At 40.6% G+C, this 17,407-nt stretch overlaps 2 protein-coding genes across 2 annotated transcripts in view; both read right to left on the reverse strand.

Annotated features, from left to right (window-relative positions):
- Positions 1–1,693: 1,693 nt before the first annotated feature.
- LOC145485779 (monocarboxylate transporter 3-like) lies at positions 1,694–11,623 on the reverse strand. The gene is made up of 4 exons (XM_081464405.1): positions 10,698–11,623; positions 4,048–4,868; positions 2,831–3,200; positions 1,694–2,495 (listed from the first exon to the last, which is right to left on the reverse strand). Exons 1-4 carry the CDS (start codon positions 10,855–10,857, stop codon positions 2,332–2,334), a joined length of 1,515 nt encoding a protein of 504 aa, XP_081320531.1. The 5' UTR covers positions 10,858–11,623; the 3' UTR covers positions 1,694–2,331.
- An 836-nt stretch (positions 11,624–12,459) lies between these two features.
- The window catches only part of LOC145485801 (amine oxidase [flavin-containing] B-like), a 12,061-nt gene continuing 7,113 nt past the window's right edge, over positions 12,460–17,407 (reverse strand). Inside the window, exons 11-17 of the mRNA XM_081464442.1 lie at positions 17,032–17,122; positions 16,763–16,816; positions 16,314–16,371; positions 15,879–15,976; positions 15,422–15,533; positions 15,065–15,124; positions 12,460–14,552 (exon numbers count right to left, since the gene is read on the reverse strand). Of these exons, the coding sequence (XP_081320568.1) occupies positions 14,412–14,552; positions 15,065–15,124; positions 15,422–15,533; positions 15,879–15,976; positions 16,314–16,371; positions 16,763–16,816; positions 17,032–17,122 (614 nt within the window). The 3' untranslated portion in view covers positions 12,460–14,411. The remainder of the gene's footprint in view (positions 14,553–15,064; positions 15,125–15,421; positions 15,534–15,878; positions 15,977–16,313; positions 16,372–16,762; positions 16,817–17,031; positions 17,123–17,407) is intronic.

A 17,407-nucleotide genomic window follows, 5' to 3' on the forward strand; every position in this document is an offset into this window, starting at 1 on the left:
GGTCAGGAGATGTCCAATGTAGGGTACCTCTGTTTGCTTAAAAGCGACGTTTTGCTTGTTTAGCTTAATGTTACGTTCTTGGCATCGCCTCAACAGCGTCTTAATTTTGAGGTCATGATCTGCTATCGCACCCTTCATAGTGTCTCCAGTGCCTGCTACAAGGATGTCATCTGCTATTGCATATACTCCGTCAAGGCCTTCAACAGCTTCATGTAAACGGAGCTGAAATATTTCACTAGCGGGTGAAATCCCGAAGGGCATACGATTCCATTTGTATCTGCCAAAGGGTATGGCGAAGGTCGTAAGCAGTGAACTCTCTTCTGTAAGCTTTATTTGGCAGTCGACTTTAGTAAAGATTTTGGCCTTGCCCAACTCCGACAGTATGTCTTCAATAACTGGCATAGGGAAATGGCATCTCTTTAACGCTTTGTTCAAGGGCTTAGGGTCCAGGCAAAGGCGAAGGTTACCGTTAGGCTTCGTTGCAATCACCACGGAATTTACCCATTCAGTCGGCCTCTCGACTTCCTCGATAACACCTCTAGCTTCCAGATCGTCAAGATATTCTTTCAGCGGGGTTCTTAAAGCTTCAGGCACTCTTCTTAACGGTTGTTGGACAGGTTTAACCGTTTCGTCAACTTCAAGTCGCAATGGAGTTCCCAGATTGCCAAGGCCATCCAAAACATCTTCGTACTGGGAGCACACGTGTTCCAGGGTAAGTCCTTCGAACTGTCGGCTACTTGTCAGGTTCACATCCACATTTGCTGTAGAAGCGCACTCTGCAGGTTCGGAACACGGCTTGATCTTATCAAGCCGTGTTTTACGGAAAACGTAATTAAGCACCTGCCTGGAGTTAACAAGAGCTACCTAATTTTACAGAGACACTTAACTTCACTGAACAAAGTCAGTGTAGCGACTGCTAGTGAATTGAGTAAAAGCTATTTCGATCAAGCTCAGTCATTTTAAAAGATTTTTTATAACTAGCTTGTCATTAAGGACAGGGTTCATCCTTGATCAGTATAATAGCCGACTTTGTTTCTATCAAATCTCCTCTTGACACGGTTATTGTGAGTAGCATTTTTACATAACAAGCTTTGACGTTTTCTATAAGAGAGAATTCTACGTCACACCTGTACCAATGTAGCTTCCGTCTGTGAAAATCAGGGGAAAAAATTCTTAATTTTCTCGAGGGGAACAATATCACAAATAGTTGAACGCAATAGTGAAAGCAATGGTTACATGATGTTGAAATATTTTACCAAGAAATTGAGCAATCCATGTTGATTGGTTTAAAGTGATTCTGACGTCAGAATACTTCAGGCAGAAATTCATTACTCAACTGGCCGGTACATATCGATAGTTTATTAGCTGAGCCATGATATCCTTAAACAAAGTCAACCGTCAGTCAGCCCACTGAAAGTAAAGGTCTTTTCGCTGACCATGAAGTCCGCTATGATCCTGTGCCTTTTCCTTTTGATGGTTTGTTCCGCTGCTCAGTGATGAGAAAGACAAGTTGATTAATTCAGTCACTTTATTTTGTCATGTCTCTATTTCCATGAAAAACGTTCGTTGTTTAGACGAAACTTTGAACTTAAGCGTTGAGCAATCCCTACGGTTGGCCTTACTCTTTGCTGTTTGTTTTCATAGTCTAATATGACATCGTTTCTTTGAAGGGGTTAACAGGTGTCAGTGCAGTATTAAAGGTTGCGTGACACACATAGGCTAGGCTACCAAGCTCAACAGAGGGAAAGCTGCATGGAGCAATAAGAGAAATCATGTGGTCTACAACGCACGTTTTAGAGCTATTAGTATTCCTACATGGTTGTTATGTAAGAGAATGCAAGAAGTTCCCTCTCCTTATTTTTGTATTCTCAAAGTTTATTGTAAGCTGGGCAAGCTCCCGTAGGCGGCCATCTCTCCCTTACAACTCTAGTGGCCGCTTACGAGAACTATTCTCGTAATCAACCAGCTCCGGTTAGGGAAAGCTTTTTCGCGTCCCGAGGGTGTCCGCTTACAAGGGCTTCCACTGTAACACCTTTAAAAAATACTCCGATGACTCAGCTGTAAAGTGCGCTTGTTTGAGATCTTTCGAGGGGTTGATAAGTGGCAGTTTCCCCTAACCTTTTCTACTCTTTAAATCGGGAAGTTCAGACCCTTATATGTCATTATAGGGAGTGCTTCTCGGGATTGAATAATGTTGCATAATGATTTGTTTTACTAGTACATCGGACAGCGGCGCAGTGGCGGAGCGATAAAAATATACAGAATGGTTCCTGTGCGGTTTCTGGTAAATTTACACTAAGGATTTTAACGCCTCGGAATACCAGTTCTGCATTATACTTGGTCAGCTGGTTCAAGTCTTTGCCTGTCGACTGACTGTTGTGCGTCGTTTTTCTTGAGGCACAACAGGATAACAGGAATAATTCCCGCAAACTGCATCAGAATTCCAGCTACTGTAAATGACCACTTGTATCCATCAAATGTGTCCGCAATAAATCCTGCAAATAGATCGATATCCATTTATGGTTTAATTTTAAGTGATTAGTATGGGTAATCAAAGGGTGACAAATGAAATTAGGAAATAATTTGACTGGCTGACTGGCTGACTGGCTGACTGGCTGACTGGCTGACTGGCTGACTGGCTGACTGACTGACTAAAGGATGGATGGATGGATGGATGGATGGATGGATGGATGGATTGACCGATGTGTGGGTGGGTTGTTGCATGGGTTGGTGAATTGATTGATTGGTCGATCGATCGATCGTTTAAGTGAGTGATCGATGGATGGATGAATGGGTGTGTGACTGAAAAAAATTCACACGACAAACTTACCAGCTAGTGGAGGTCCTCCCGCTACGCCGAAGGCTACTAGACAAGAACCCAGTCCTAACGCAGCGGCTCTCCGTTTCTCGTCCACTGTGAAGAGCAGAAGTGAATTCATCGTTGTAACGAAAATTCCATCTCCAATTCCATAAACCACCGCAAATGCAAGAATTCCCGCATAGCTTCTCAATAGTGGTAGCGCGAGTGTCATAAAGGCTACAAGCAGATCTCCAAACTGATGAACATATATTGCATTTACACAAGGAGTATCACACAGTCTGCCGACCATAACTCGAGAAACGGACGATGCTAAACCTTGGAAAATGAACAGTTTGGATGCCGAGTCAGCGGAAATACCGATTTCAAGGCAATGTTTAACCTATAATTTAAAGAATTGAAAATGACATGTAAAACGTGTTGAAAACAAATAAATTAAGCTTCAATGGCATATCAGGCTCGTTTGGTCTCGTAATGAATATTTTGGTCCCAGAGGAGAGAGTCCCATATGAAAAGGTTGGGAATCTCGTCGGTTCGCTTAGGAATATCAATCAAGGATTCTGCTCTCACTTAGGGTGTTCACGATGAAACGCCACTATTTTAGCTGTCAAAGTATCTTTTAGAGTGCACTCGAAGAAATAATGATGAAAAACGCTCTTATTTCGGTTTTTACGCTCGATTTCCGCAGGACTCTCTAGTCCTGTCTACCAGCGCGAGCTCCTTTCCGTAATCAAACCTATTCCGTTTTAAGTGGTATCTTGTAGGGGTCAAATAAAGCTCGAGCCACACCTAGATCGGTCTCTTTTAGGGGTTTAATTCAAATTTTCCGACGAGCATCCCCGACCTCATATACGAAAAATTAGCCGTCGTTGTCCCCGTTCAGTAGGCTGATTTAGCAAGAGAACGGGAACGTCACTTGACGACGGCGCGCGCAGTACAAATACCCAAATATAGTCAAATGAGAACAGAATCCAGGTTATTCCGCGCGCCCTGCTGTCGTCATCGGACGTTCCCGTCCTGTTGCTAAGTCAGCCTAGTATACCCAGCAGAACGTGATTATTTCACGTTGTTGTTTTGCAGAGGACGGCAAAGAAATGTACAAAGATTTATAACGCACGTGCAGAGCTATCGTTTTGCTCATTAAACCTTTTGTTTGGTGACATTCTCGTTACTGTCGTCGTCGTGGTTTGCTTAAGCTTCCAAATCACTCCAATAATTTGATAACTCACCAAATGCAACGGTGGCGTGTAGTGTCCCAGAGACATCAGCGTCAGACTTATAACTACAATGGTATATGAAGGTATCTTGAAGATTGAAAAGTCCATAAGTTTTCCTATTTGCTTCTCATTACCAACTTCTTCTGAATGGGTAACTGAAATCAATGTCTTCTCTACACCGTTTTCGGCGAACATCTCTGTTTCGAAAGCACGGTGCTTGGCGCAGGTACCAATTCCCTCTTTAGCGTCGTTGCTTTCATTTACTAACTTTGAAACCGACGCCCTTCTCAAATCCGCGTTGCTACTGACTAATTTAAGAAAATCTGCGTTAGAGGATACTGCTTCTGTTAAAGTAGATTCCAACTTTTCAGCCTGCGGCAGACCCTGTTTTGTGTTTTGGTCGTGATCTTCCACAGGTTCCCCAAACGGTGCTCCACAAAGAGACACAACGCAGAGTAGTGCACTTGTGATCCTGTATGTGCCCCTCCATCCAAACGTATCCAGCAAGAGCTGTAGAAAGGGGCCCATAACGAGGACCCCGATGCTGCCCCCTACTGAAACGACCCCTACAGCAAGAGATTGGTACTTGCGGACGTTTCTTGCCGTTATAAGAAAAGAAGCCATAAATGTTAACGAAGATCCTAATCCGAACAGAAAACTGTAGGTGACAAACATCAACAGAAAACTGCAGGAATACGAAGTTAACAACAACCCCACTGCACATGTCAGACTCCCGGCAATGGCGGTGAGGCGGCACCCAATAGTGTTGCAAAGAAGTGATCCCATGGGACACAGGAAAAAGGCGAAAGCAATGGTCAGGGATCCAAGCCAAACTGAAATTATAGACAGTTTCTATTAGCACATGTTTCACTCTGTTTGAGTCGTTGAGGTGTGACATTTAATTGATAAGACCCGGAGATGCAAACCTAAAATAAATCGATATCCTGAAGACAGCTAATTTTAACTTCTCGACCCTAAAAAAAAAGAGCTCCGCCGATTCAATTACAAAAATGCGTCAAATGTTCCCAAATTTTCTACCGAAAATGCCAAAATTCAGCCGAATGTACTTTAAACGTTTTTCTTCGTTTTCGAGAAATTTGGTGACCCTTACAGAAGACTGTGATTCGTTCTGCCGTAGCTATTATTAAATTTATTTTAATTATGTTTCTGAACTAGCGTGAGCCCAGGCGGGAGCTTGAGGAAAATTGTTGGAGTTCTTTGTTTTTATGCACTTCATAACTCGTCTGTGTTGTTCCGTCCTAAATGGTCTTTTTTAAATGTTTTTTTAATAAACGTTTTCTATAGTGGATGAAAGATCAGATATAGACCGTTTTCACTCACGTGACCAGCAGCCATGCCAATTTATTGGAACAAAAGAAAGTGTTTACACAAGAAAAGAGTTCAACTCCCACAGGATTGGTTTGGTACTCCAAGATGGCCGCAATTTCATATTTTTGGAACACCAATATGGCTGTCGTGACGTCATGTGAAAATGCTCCATAAGTACTGAACCTGGCACAAACTTTGTTTTCTTTTTAATTGGGTACCAGGGAATTAAACAGCTAACTGGATTTTGTTCAGTTCGAATGTTCCGCACAAACAAGAGAACTCAAGATTAAGGTAAGTACCTTGAACTTCTCTTATCTTGGGGCAAATTATGTAAAAAAGTAACTACACTACAATTTTTCTCAATCAAAAATTTGCCGGCCACCTTACAGTAGCTATCCATACACATACAACCAGGAGTCAGAATTTGATTCTGACTTGGTTCTAAGAGTCTGCGATATTTAACGACATAAAGTGTTGTTATTAAAAAAACCTAAAATCGTTCTGTGGTTAAAAGTTATCTAAACGTGAGCTTTCGGCTACCAGGCTACAGCTTGACAAATATTAAGAAACGCGTGAATGTAAGGCTCCGTTCAGACTACGCCGGTGAAAATTTGAAAACGCAGCTTTATTTCTACGGTTAGGCCTACCGTCCACACTAACCCGTCACGAAAACGCAGCTTTATTTCTACGGTCAGGCCTACCGTCCACACTAACCCGTCACGAAAACGCAGCTTTATTTCTACGGTCAGGCCTACCGTCCACACTAACCCGTCACGAAAACGCAGCTTTATTTCTACGGTCAGGCCTACCGTCCACACTAACCCGTCACGAAAACGCAGCTTTATTTCTACGGTCAGGCCTACCGTCCACACTAACCCGTCACGAAAACGCAGCTTTATTTCTACGGTTAGGCCTACCGTCCACACTAACCCGTCACGAAAACGGAGCTTTTCATATTTGTCCGGCGTAACGCAGACGAAGCTTAAGAATATATGTGTGATAAACTAAATGAATTAAAACGTACAAGGAGGGTGATAAAAAACGAGAAAATTTTAAGTATTTAGGAGAAGCTATTTTAAAAGAATCGATTGTTTGTTCAAGAGTGGAATAGAATGTTGAATCCTTTATAAATTACAGTATTGTCATAATCAATACACCCTTAATTCAGGGCATCGACCCCTTAAGGTTTCGTTCACCAGTGAAACTGAGAACAATCGACAAATAACCTTAGTTAGCTTCTAGAAACACCGCAGCACGAAGAATGAAGGTTTGTCCTTATTGATGTCTACAGGAAACCAACACATGTACACTGATAGATATCTGGATTTTCGTTTTCATCACGAGAAGTTAAGAAACACGAAATCAGCTTCTAACCTTCTGAGCTCAACTGAAGGAAAATCTAAGGAAATGTATGTCTCGGATATGTGCCGGGGATTCTTCATAAGTTATAATGGTTTACTACCGATATTTTAAAGTTGAAACCTCCCGTAAAAGCAATCCCTACGAAAAAAACTACTCGATCTGTTTTATAGGGGGGCCGATCCATCGAACACATGTTTTGACCCCGTCTACCTTCTTTACATCAATGGCCTCTCCCGGAACACGGCTTGTAAAGGGTTCTTCGTAAAAGCGGTATTCGAGTCATCGATAACTCGAATACCGTTATTGGATAACAAAACCCACAAACAAATGCAAAGACTGCTCCAGGAGCCATATCGACTGAAGAAGAAAACATTAGTAACGTGAAAAACCGTTCAGAAAGAAGGGAGTACGAGATGTTGCTCAATGCGTTGGTCATGTGATGGGGCGAGACGTTTCAGACTAGAGGGATTGGGACGAGACATGGGGCGGCGTTGAAAAAAATTTACAAAGGCTTTTGCAACCTGTATGTATTTATGGTCATGCAAATAAAGTTAGTTGTTGTTGTTGACACCGCCTCTTCGAGTTCGCGTTCGTAGATAACACTTGTTTGATCCTAAGAGAAAAGACTGGTCGATAACAGTCCAAGAACAGTTAGTATAAATCTGCTGGTGTTCTATTACGAATGCTGTTTTCCTCAGATTGGCTATGCTACTCACTAAATATTATGTTATAGATCGTGGGTAGCCTAGCAAAGTCCGCTTCGTTTTCGGAATTTCTGTAAAGGGGTTTAGATAAAAACATTTTTGAGCTGCTAGTAGATTTATAATGAAAAAAATAAAGTATAAGCTCTCGATTTCTATGTGTGATGGTCGATTCGAAGGCCCTTGTCAACATTCTCATGACAGAAATTCGAGATCGAATTATTTTATTGTTAATTATAAAGGATCCAACATTTCTCACCAACCTTGGCCAAATAATCGCCTAACTGACTGCCAAAGTCGATTCCATGGCGCACTGCCACCACTAATGAAGTAGATAACAGCATCAAGCCCAGGCAAAACTGGGACGCTTTTCATTCAACCACAAATTCCGAAATTTTCCAAACAGGGACAAATGGTACGGAATGATACGTAAAGGCGCTTAACGTTTTCCACTCTGGTGCAGTCAACCGTAAAATTTTGTTCCATTCGCCCCAAGAAATTTCCTGATTTTTGGTCGAATGAAAGCGCCCCTCGATTCTTTTTATTATTATTATTATTTTAGCTACTTTTAATTATTTAAATTTTTCTCTTATTCTAACACCTCCTTTATTTATTTTTATTCGGCCGGCTTTTCTTTTTTTTTTTTTCACTTGGCTACGTTTATATACCCATATATTCGCAAGTTTCTAATCATTTGTCAACGGCTGCAGCCGGCCTCAGGTATAGCAGAAAAACTAATTTTCAATGTAAACATTCAACCATAGAAATGATTTGGTTCAGTGCCCACTCGAACAGGTTCTTCTTCAATAAAATTTGCATGAGGCAGACGTGCGTTGTTATCGATATTTCATGGATGTTATCCATTTCCAATTCTTGAAACCTGGATTTTAATCTTAGAAATACAACTTTTGTTTTTAAGGGTTGTATCAAGCTTCCCGACAATATCCCTTTATATTGCAATATCCCTTTATTGAGTTATTTTTTTGTAAAAAAAAATACCTCTTAGTCGGCACGTCGGGTATGTTATGGATGGGTCAATGGGTGAGTGAGTGAGTGAGTGAGTGAGAGATGTATGTATGTCACACCAATCAGATTGGATCTACTATGAACAGCCAATCAAATTTCTTGTTGTAAAGGTAAATGGGACGTGAGAAACACAAGGTATGTATAAACACAAGGACTTCGGTGATTGAAAAATAAAGAGTGACGTGTATGTTGCCGGTTTGCGATTTTTAGTACGGTTTGGAGGGGAGTGTGACAGTTACATACGTACATTGGGTTGTTTCAGAGTGCATAATTTTCAGTGTAATGGTGGCTAGTTATGAACGAGATGAGTCTTGAGTTTTGAAGTAGTTCATGAGTTAGTAGTAGGCAAATGGCACGAGATATTTTTATTTTTAATTTCAAAGGGTAACTTAATACTTTTGTTTTTCACAAGGAGTTAATTCAGTTAGAGGTCACGAATCGTCGGTTCTAGTTCTTAAGACATGTTTTAGAGGAGACGAGACTATTTAGATTTGAAGCAGTTCTAACGTTTACAATAGTAAGTGCAGGTAACGATTGCTTTGTTCTTATTGCATGCAAATATAACGAGATATTTTTACTTTTTAGTTACAATGGGTAATTTGACACTCTTGTTTTTCACAAGGTGGTAAATTCAATTAGAGCTGACGAATTGTCACCACTTGTTCCCACGAGATGTTTGCTATTTTTAGTTACAAATGGTAACTCGACACTTTTGTTTTTCATATGGGAGTAAATTCAATTAGAGCTTACAAGTTATCGGCTAGTGTTCCCAGGATATTAAACAAAAAAGAAGCTTTCATTTCTGGACGGTTTTTACGTCTCTGCAGTAGCAGTTTAATATTTTCATTTGATGGGCATTTTATGACATTCTTTTCAGTCCGATATTTTTTAAAGGTAAAAAGTATGAAAACTGTTCAAATGTCCTTTGAAGACTGTGTGGTACCAAGTTAAAGTGCAATTTAATTAAATCAGACTTTCAACGTGCCAGAGAGGTTTTTTTTCTCTTTCTTTCAATTTTCGGTGAAGTAGTGTTATGTAAAAAGGGTAAACTTACGACTCGTATAAAATGCGAAAAGTTCTCTTACTTGAGTATTTTTGAGCAAAAATTCTTCTTGGGGGCTGGAAGGGCTCCCGAGGGGGCTCCCAGAAAAATTGGTCGGGGGTGTGTGGCCCGCTTCCCAAAACCCTTACCCTATTTATGACCAAAATCTGCGATATTCCTTACCCTATTTATGACCTGACCAAAAATTCGAAACCCTATTTACGACCTGACCCTCAAATCAAAACCCTGTTTCAGACCTGCGTTATAATTAGCTCCCTAGTTCAAACCAATGTTAAATTACCGTAAACATATAAATTTGTGAAGGGCTTTTGTTGATTTTCTTTTCGATAATAACGAAAAAGTGGCTTCTTCTTAAAGCATACCCATATCAAGGCTAGAGTGCAAAAACCATACCCTATTTATGACCAAAATGGCCAAAATCAGCTAAAATCGATACCCTATTTATGACCAAAACGGCTGAAAAACCATACCCTTCGGGGCCGCACAGACTTATATAGCCCATATAAGGGAGTCCCCCCGCCGGGGGGAAGGGCTACGTGATCGGTGAGTGAGGGAGTTATGCATGTGCGAGTGTCCGACCAATCACAGTGTGGGTTGTATCAAGGAACGAATAAAATTGCCTGTTAGAAAATAAGATGGTATCTACATTAATCTGGAGACGTGTCAGATTACCGTAGTTTCTTCAGTCAAACATTTTATGGCTTACTATTTAGTTATCTGGCCATTACCGATGTAACATTGTATGTACATCATAAACTCCCAGTTTCTTTCTTGCTGTAGATCGCAACCAAAAAACTTGTCAAATCAACCAAATCATTACTGTAAACAGTTCCATGAATGCTGGTATCTCCGAGACTTATAGTTCACAAAAAAATAACTCTTGCACGCCTTGCGTGCCTATGTTATTGCAATCGTCGCCAATGAAGCATACTTATTTAAATTCACATTAGTCTAATGTTCATTCGTTCGTGTTGGTAAACATCTTTTAACCACATCAATAAAAAGCTTATAATTTTACTGATCAGTAAGGATTCGAATGGTCATATAATAATCGTAATGCACTACTATTATGCTGTATTCATTACACTATCGTATCTTTTGATGGTACCGCGGGCCACGACCTTGGTCGACTTGGGGCTACGACCGGCCGAAATAGATGAATTTTCGACTGATCCACTTACCCGTTTTTTGCCTGCCTTCGTCAAATTGTTTCATCAGTTCTGGCAACATAATTCCAAAGCTAAGGGAAAAACCGAGGCTTGAGGCTTGATAAATAGAGGCACAGACACAAGCGAACCATGACCAAATGCTGTCAGGGCGATGCGTTCTTCTGCGGAACATTTTCACAAAAGTTGTCGTAGCGCCGTGCAATAAAACCGATATATCGGCTGGTTCACGCGGAGGAATAAACGCCCTGCTCACAGAGAACTGAGGCACACTCACACAAAAAAAAATTCCAAACGATGTAATGAGTAATACCTGGTCCCGGCTAAAACATAAAGAACTAATATCGCATAAAGTTCAGGTTTGATGTAAGATAAGCTTATGTTAAGGACAATTGACAAGTGACAAGAAGATCAGCAGTATATCAATATCAGTGATGTATGACATGTCAGACATATATCGAACGCGGCCCATGCGATGGCTTGCTTGTCATACACGTCACTCAAATTCCATTATCTGCAAGAGGGAAGATTCCTACTATCAAGACCTCTTAAGGGCCCATTAACCGATTTATGCGGGCGCTCGCGCGCGTTGCTAAGGAGGTGACATTTCACTTCCGGTTACTTACGTCAGCCTGAGCGCGGAAAATAAAAACAACTGAATAACTTGCAAATTCGTTTACATTTAAGCTGTTTTTTCTTTGTGTTTCACAAAATGCAAAGTAGAAAAAGTACAAGCAAAGACAAAATAAGAGAAAAACAGAAAAACAAGAGCAATAGAAAGAAGAAAAACTAACTCCGTGTGGCTTTGTTTGAGTATATTGGTAGACTAAAAAGTCGTTGCTGATGCGTGACACTTGGTTGAAAACGATTGAAGCGATACTGGATGTATAAATATCGAAAAGTGTCAAAAATGTTCATGAAAACACAGACGTTTCGGGTATATGACCCTTCTTCTTTAACGGCTTTTTAACACTGAAGAAGGGTCATATACCCGAAACGTCTGTGTTTTCATGAACATTTTTGACACTTTCCGATATTTGTGGCTTTGTTTGATCTTACCGAAGTGCGCTGGTAGTGTAAATTGCGCACGCGCTGATAGGGTAACTTCCAATATATATCGGGCGCACTTTCGGTTTCTTTAAATGCTAAAGCTGTCTGTATGAAACAAATCTAATCGAGTCGCTCTAGTATACGTTCGCCGGGCTTACGGGAAGCGCATTTGGAGCGCATGGTATTTTTATACACATGAACCACATTTCCTGAAAAGTGGAACAAAATCGCTTCTTTTGCTTTCGAAAAATATGAACTTGAATAAGGTGGCTATTTTGCTTTTTTGTCAAAATTGGCTATGTTTTTCCACTGAGGCGAATATTGAAAAAAAGTGATCGATGAATTTCTTTTAAACTCGGCCCTCAATGAGATTAATTCATATTCAACGTAATCCCAGAGTTTCAAATTAATTGAAACATTTTAAGGCTGCTATTTTTAAGCGTCAACCCAGGAAAATAGTGCGCTGACTTTCACTCATGTTCTTTGTTGCCTTCATTATCATGTTATTTTGTCTCGAATCACCATGATATTGTACATTTCTGTATATATAAAACGCGCGATTGCTTTCCGGCGATTTTCCCGAAGCATGCTAAAAAATAGGTCACATGACACTTTCTCTCATCTCGCGTTAACGCGGCCACGCCGAGGGTAAGCGGTGAGCGCAAGCGGAAAATCACTATGCTGGATGTCTTGTTTATGTTTAACATAAACATAAACAAGCTCGGGATATTTTAGCAAGCCGTACTTCTATTAATACTTGACAGAAACACAGCACTAACACGAGCTCTTGACAAATAGATATAGAAACATATATTTAATAAGCTTTTTCACAGTTACCTTTTCGCATTTAATGAATTACAACATAATCCAAAGTGAATACGAGGCATTTTCGGCTACCTTTACCTCGTAAATTACCTTGTCTACAAATTGAATTTTCCTGTAATGCAAATAAGAAATGTTAACTGTGAAAAGGGTTATTTATAGAGCGTTTTCACAAGACGTCACGGCAGACATAGCTGTCCCAAAACGGAGGCCATTTGGGCCCTGTCCACACTACGCCAGAGAAATTTGAAAAAAGCGTTTTTACTCTGAAAACGTATCAAATGTTTTCCTTCCACACTACGTCAAAAAAGATTTGAAAATGCAACAAGCAGCGGTCATTTTAGATTTATGTTTGAGGAAAACTCGAGCAGGGAAATCACATGATTATCGTGACGCCATCATGATCGTTTTCGATAAAGCTCTTCAAAATGTTTTCCTTCCACACTAAAACGCAAAGCCACCGTTTTCAAATTCCTCCGGTTTGAAGAGCGTTTTCGAAAAGCTCCGTTAACGTGACGGATCAGTGTGAACGGTAGGCCTAACCGTAGAAATAGGGCTGCGCTTCAAAATTTATCTTAGGTAGTGTGGACGGGGCTTTGGTGCCCCAAACCAGTCTTGTGGGAGTTGAACTCTTTTTTTTATATAAACACTTTATTTCATTCCAATCAATCTGCATGGCTGCTGGCCGTGTAAGTGAAAACGCTCTTTATCGGGGTTGCAATCTCCGAAGAAATAGCACCTGAGATCAATAGAGGCCCTGATAAAATTAACATGAAGAAAACTGTACAATTATAAATAATTAGAGAGAAAAAGCACTGAAAGTTCTATTGCAATCATAAAAACCTTGAAACAAGAAACTATTAACTACAAAACGATGAAAACCAACAATTAAAATACAACACAGCTAAAAATTTACTCTTTGATCAAGTCCAACCATAGATTCACGATTTCTGTCTTCATTCATACACTTACGTTTTGATAATCGCGAATAAACGAGCGACTTTGCTTTTCTTTTTCTCGTAGTGTTTTCTTTCCCGTGAACGTTTGAAGAAACTAGAGAAAGCTTTAGAAACACTTGCCTGCGGCACGGGTCTCACAGCATTCCTTTTCTTTCAAACTTCCACTCGTAACTTTGTAACTCGGTAAAAACACGAAAGTGTTTTCTATTTCTTAAAGGTCGCCGGGACACACTAGGGGACACGATGCGGGCACGTGAAGCGGGAACAAGCCCCTTCGTGTGTACGCATAGAACACATGTTAGAGGAACAGTTCGCAAGCTGGTGCACACGCACCGGATTGAGGCATAAACATGTGTTCTTAAAATTGGGTTCTTTTCGTCCCTGCTTCACGACGCACGAATTCAAACCAGCTGAGAATTTCATACATCATGTCGCGGGGACAAATCTTGTTCCCGTAACAGAACTTTTCCGCAAAATCGGGCATGTCTCAAGAGGAAAACTGTCGCCGCAACCTGTCTCCGTTTTATGTCCTCGCAACAACAGAAAAAACAACTTAACTGAAGAAATATGGATGGCTGAGACTAAAGTAGACGGAGAAAGATTACTTTGAACGACGAACTTGAAAAATTTGCGACGTTGCTCATGTTAAGAGAGTCGACTGTAAGCATTGTGGTTTTTATCACAAGGTGGAATCCTTTTCTCTGAGGCGGTTTTCACTTGAGCATCGAATTTGACTCGGTTCTTTCGTTACTTCGCTAAGCGATTGGCTTCAAAAACTCGCACCACTTCGTCAACCAAAACCAATCAACGCAATTGAAAACCGCTTTATCAGTCAATTTCATGCGGTTTAATTTTAAATTTCGCTGCTTCCAGTTCATGTTGACCGATGAAAGTTTGTTTAATTTGAATGGTATCTCCACCAAACAACTGAGAAAATAGCTGCACCTCCGAGGACAGACGAACACGCCAAGAACGTTGGAACAGACGGCAGTAGGTACTTCTCCATGAATGAGAACTCTAAAAACTTGGATTCTAAGCCCTGTTGAGGAAACGCAGACCAGAGCTAGCACAGTTGCTCCACGTGTAAATACAGCGAGCCACTGGATAAATCGCTATCAAGTTGATAACTTAACTTTTGAGAGAAAAACCACGCTCTTCACTGGATAGTGATTTATACAATAGACAACTGGGACGAGAAATATAAGCAGAACTGATAGAATTTACGGCCTTAACGCTGACTCAAAGCATACAGTGGTTTAACGTGAAATCTCCATTCATTGAAACTGCGTTCAACCCTCACGTTGACTTAATGCAAATCAAACTCGTTTTAATGTGAAAAGTTTTACACGAGGACTCGTTTAGAAACAGAGACAACATGTAGCTCCGAAATGGCCTATTCTCTATTAATAAATTCAGAGTACAGCGTAACACTTCAGTTGTTTAATTTATCTATTACTTAATTCAGTCCCGCCTTTATCTATTTAAAATACTTGCATTTAATGGCGACGGAACATGTTTGTTAATTTGCTTGGTTTTTTCCAAGTGACTTACCTCAGGACTACGTCTTTTCTTGGTTTCCTCTTCTGTCATCTTTCCAAGTCTGCAGAGGACCTGAAACACATTTTCCTGGCGGGTTAACATGACCCGACGCTGACCTTAATTGACGGTGTGACCTCACAAAGCCTGGGTATAACAGATCTCATGTATTTTCAAACGTGATAATTAAGGTAAGAATAAATCCAACAGTATCCGAGTTCTGCGACAAGAAGCGACTGTAAGCATTGTCCCTCTCCCCCTTCACCCCCCCTGGATGGGCTGTTAGTCTATCAAATTAAGCAAGGATCAAATCGATCAATTTTAACGTCAACTGGAGTGCTCTTTTAAGTAATATTACATGAAGCGATTTACCTCAAGAGCTGTTCGTTCCCCGGATTCCAATGCACCCTCCATGTAGCCGGCCCAAAGTGACGCTGTAATGGTACCAGCGAAATGCACCCGACCGAAAGGCATCCGTAACACTCTACACACAGAGGACACTAGTTTTACATTCGACATCGATTAACTAATACGGCAGGAGTCGAAACAGTACAAGGACGGTTGACACCCTTTGTTAGTACGCCCAAGTGATCTGGGCATCACAGGATGGTCCCGCGGGAAACATGTTTCTTAAAACTACGCTTTCTCTTTTAAGCGTCGTTGTTAAATACTTAACGACCTCTGTCGCAGGTTAAGAATCTCAACCTTTCCCCATCTTCATGATCTTTATTCCTTTTTGGGTCATTACCTCTGTGGTGTTGCAGTTCTACCTTAGTAAACTTCAAATAGCTTAAGTTCAAGGTTAAACTATAGGACATTAATTACTTACTTCCCGTAACTTGTCAATACTCCGGGAGGAAATGTACCGACATAGCAGCCTCCAGCGAATTCATCTGCCATCCAGTTCTTCTCAAGATACAGGACGGGCTGAAGAGAGACAACATTTCATCACTCGATTAACCCGTGTATCAAGCGCTGTGAGCAATAATAAAAGGGCGGGGTTAGGGAGGTGCAACACACGCGGTGAAATGGAACCAGCATCTGCACGAGGAGGCCCAAGAAGACATTTTAACAGAGCCTGCGAAGGTTCTGTGCTCCTGGCCCGCGGTGTTGCTAAGAAACATGATTACATATTCTAATATGGCCCCAAGATGACACCACAACAACCCCTGTACATGCTTACGATTTCTTTCTTCCTTTCGGTTTTTGTTTGGATCAAGCAATCAAAACAAGAATACAATACTAAAAAAATGAGAATGGTCACCTTCAGTGCCTCCTTGGTGTCATAAATTTTGGCGTATTGTTCGCAGACCCGTTTCTGTCTGATCAAAATAACAAAACAAAGACGAAAGATGAAAGAAAAAATGGATTAGGTATGGAAAGAAGTAATGTCGACGTTGGGAGTTGTACCGCAATCTCAGTCAACAACAAAGAACACATAACGAAAAGCTGGACATTTGGTAAAGATTTTCCTTACAAAAATGATAAAAAAAACATATTTATTCCTCTCTCCTCCAATTCAATTGTGGGTTTAGAGGCTACCTTTGTAAACAAATGGTTATAGAGATGCAACAACATTAAACAAGGAGGAAGTCGGTCGTTTATGTTCCCTCTGTTATAACTAACTAAAGAACATGCAGTAGACTTGACAGCGGTTATACATAAATTACAAAGCACATAGACCAATTATTTCTGCGGACGGGAGAGGCTCACCTTTCTTGTTTTGTAAGAGTCGTTGTCTCGCGTGCTTGATCTGCCAGTATGAACCTACAAACATGTTAATAAAATTAAAACATAATACACAAAATAAAGTCGGCCGCATAAACACGAAAAACTGGACGCTCCTCAACATGACCAACTGAGGAGGCCCTAGTAACGAAACCCCACAAGTTACTACGCATGCTTATAACTGCACATGATTGAATCAAACAGCAAAATGCTCTTTTCAAAACTATAGCTAATTAGTGTGAGGTAACCTTCACCCCATTATAGCTGGATGTGAACCATCTGGTTTAGTGTCATCATATCCTTCTTCCACCGGACCTTCATCTGAGTTGAAATAGCCCGCGAGACCTGAAAACAAACAAAACAAAATGCATTAGCTTAGTTTAGTTTAATTTAATAAGTTCATTTTCATTTTGCCACACAATATATGTATTTGCAAATATCAAATCTGGAAGGCAAGGAAGCCCAGGGAAGTCAATAAAGCTTAGTATAAAAAATATTTTTGTAATATATCAATGGCATACTGAATGGAGAAAATAATAAAACAAAACAAAACAAAACATACGACGGTAATCAGACTGCTCAGGCAATTCCAATAGTGGAGTATTCTTTTCCGGGGAGTGGTCTATTGTG

This window comes from Orbicella franksi, chromosome 4 (genome assembly GCF_964199315.1).
Source record: "Orbicella franksi chromosome 4, jaOrbFran1.1, whole genome shotgun sequence".
Lineage (NCBI taxonomy): Eukaryota > Metazoa > Cnidaria > Anthozoa > Scleractinia > Merulinidae > Orbicella > Orbicella franksi.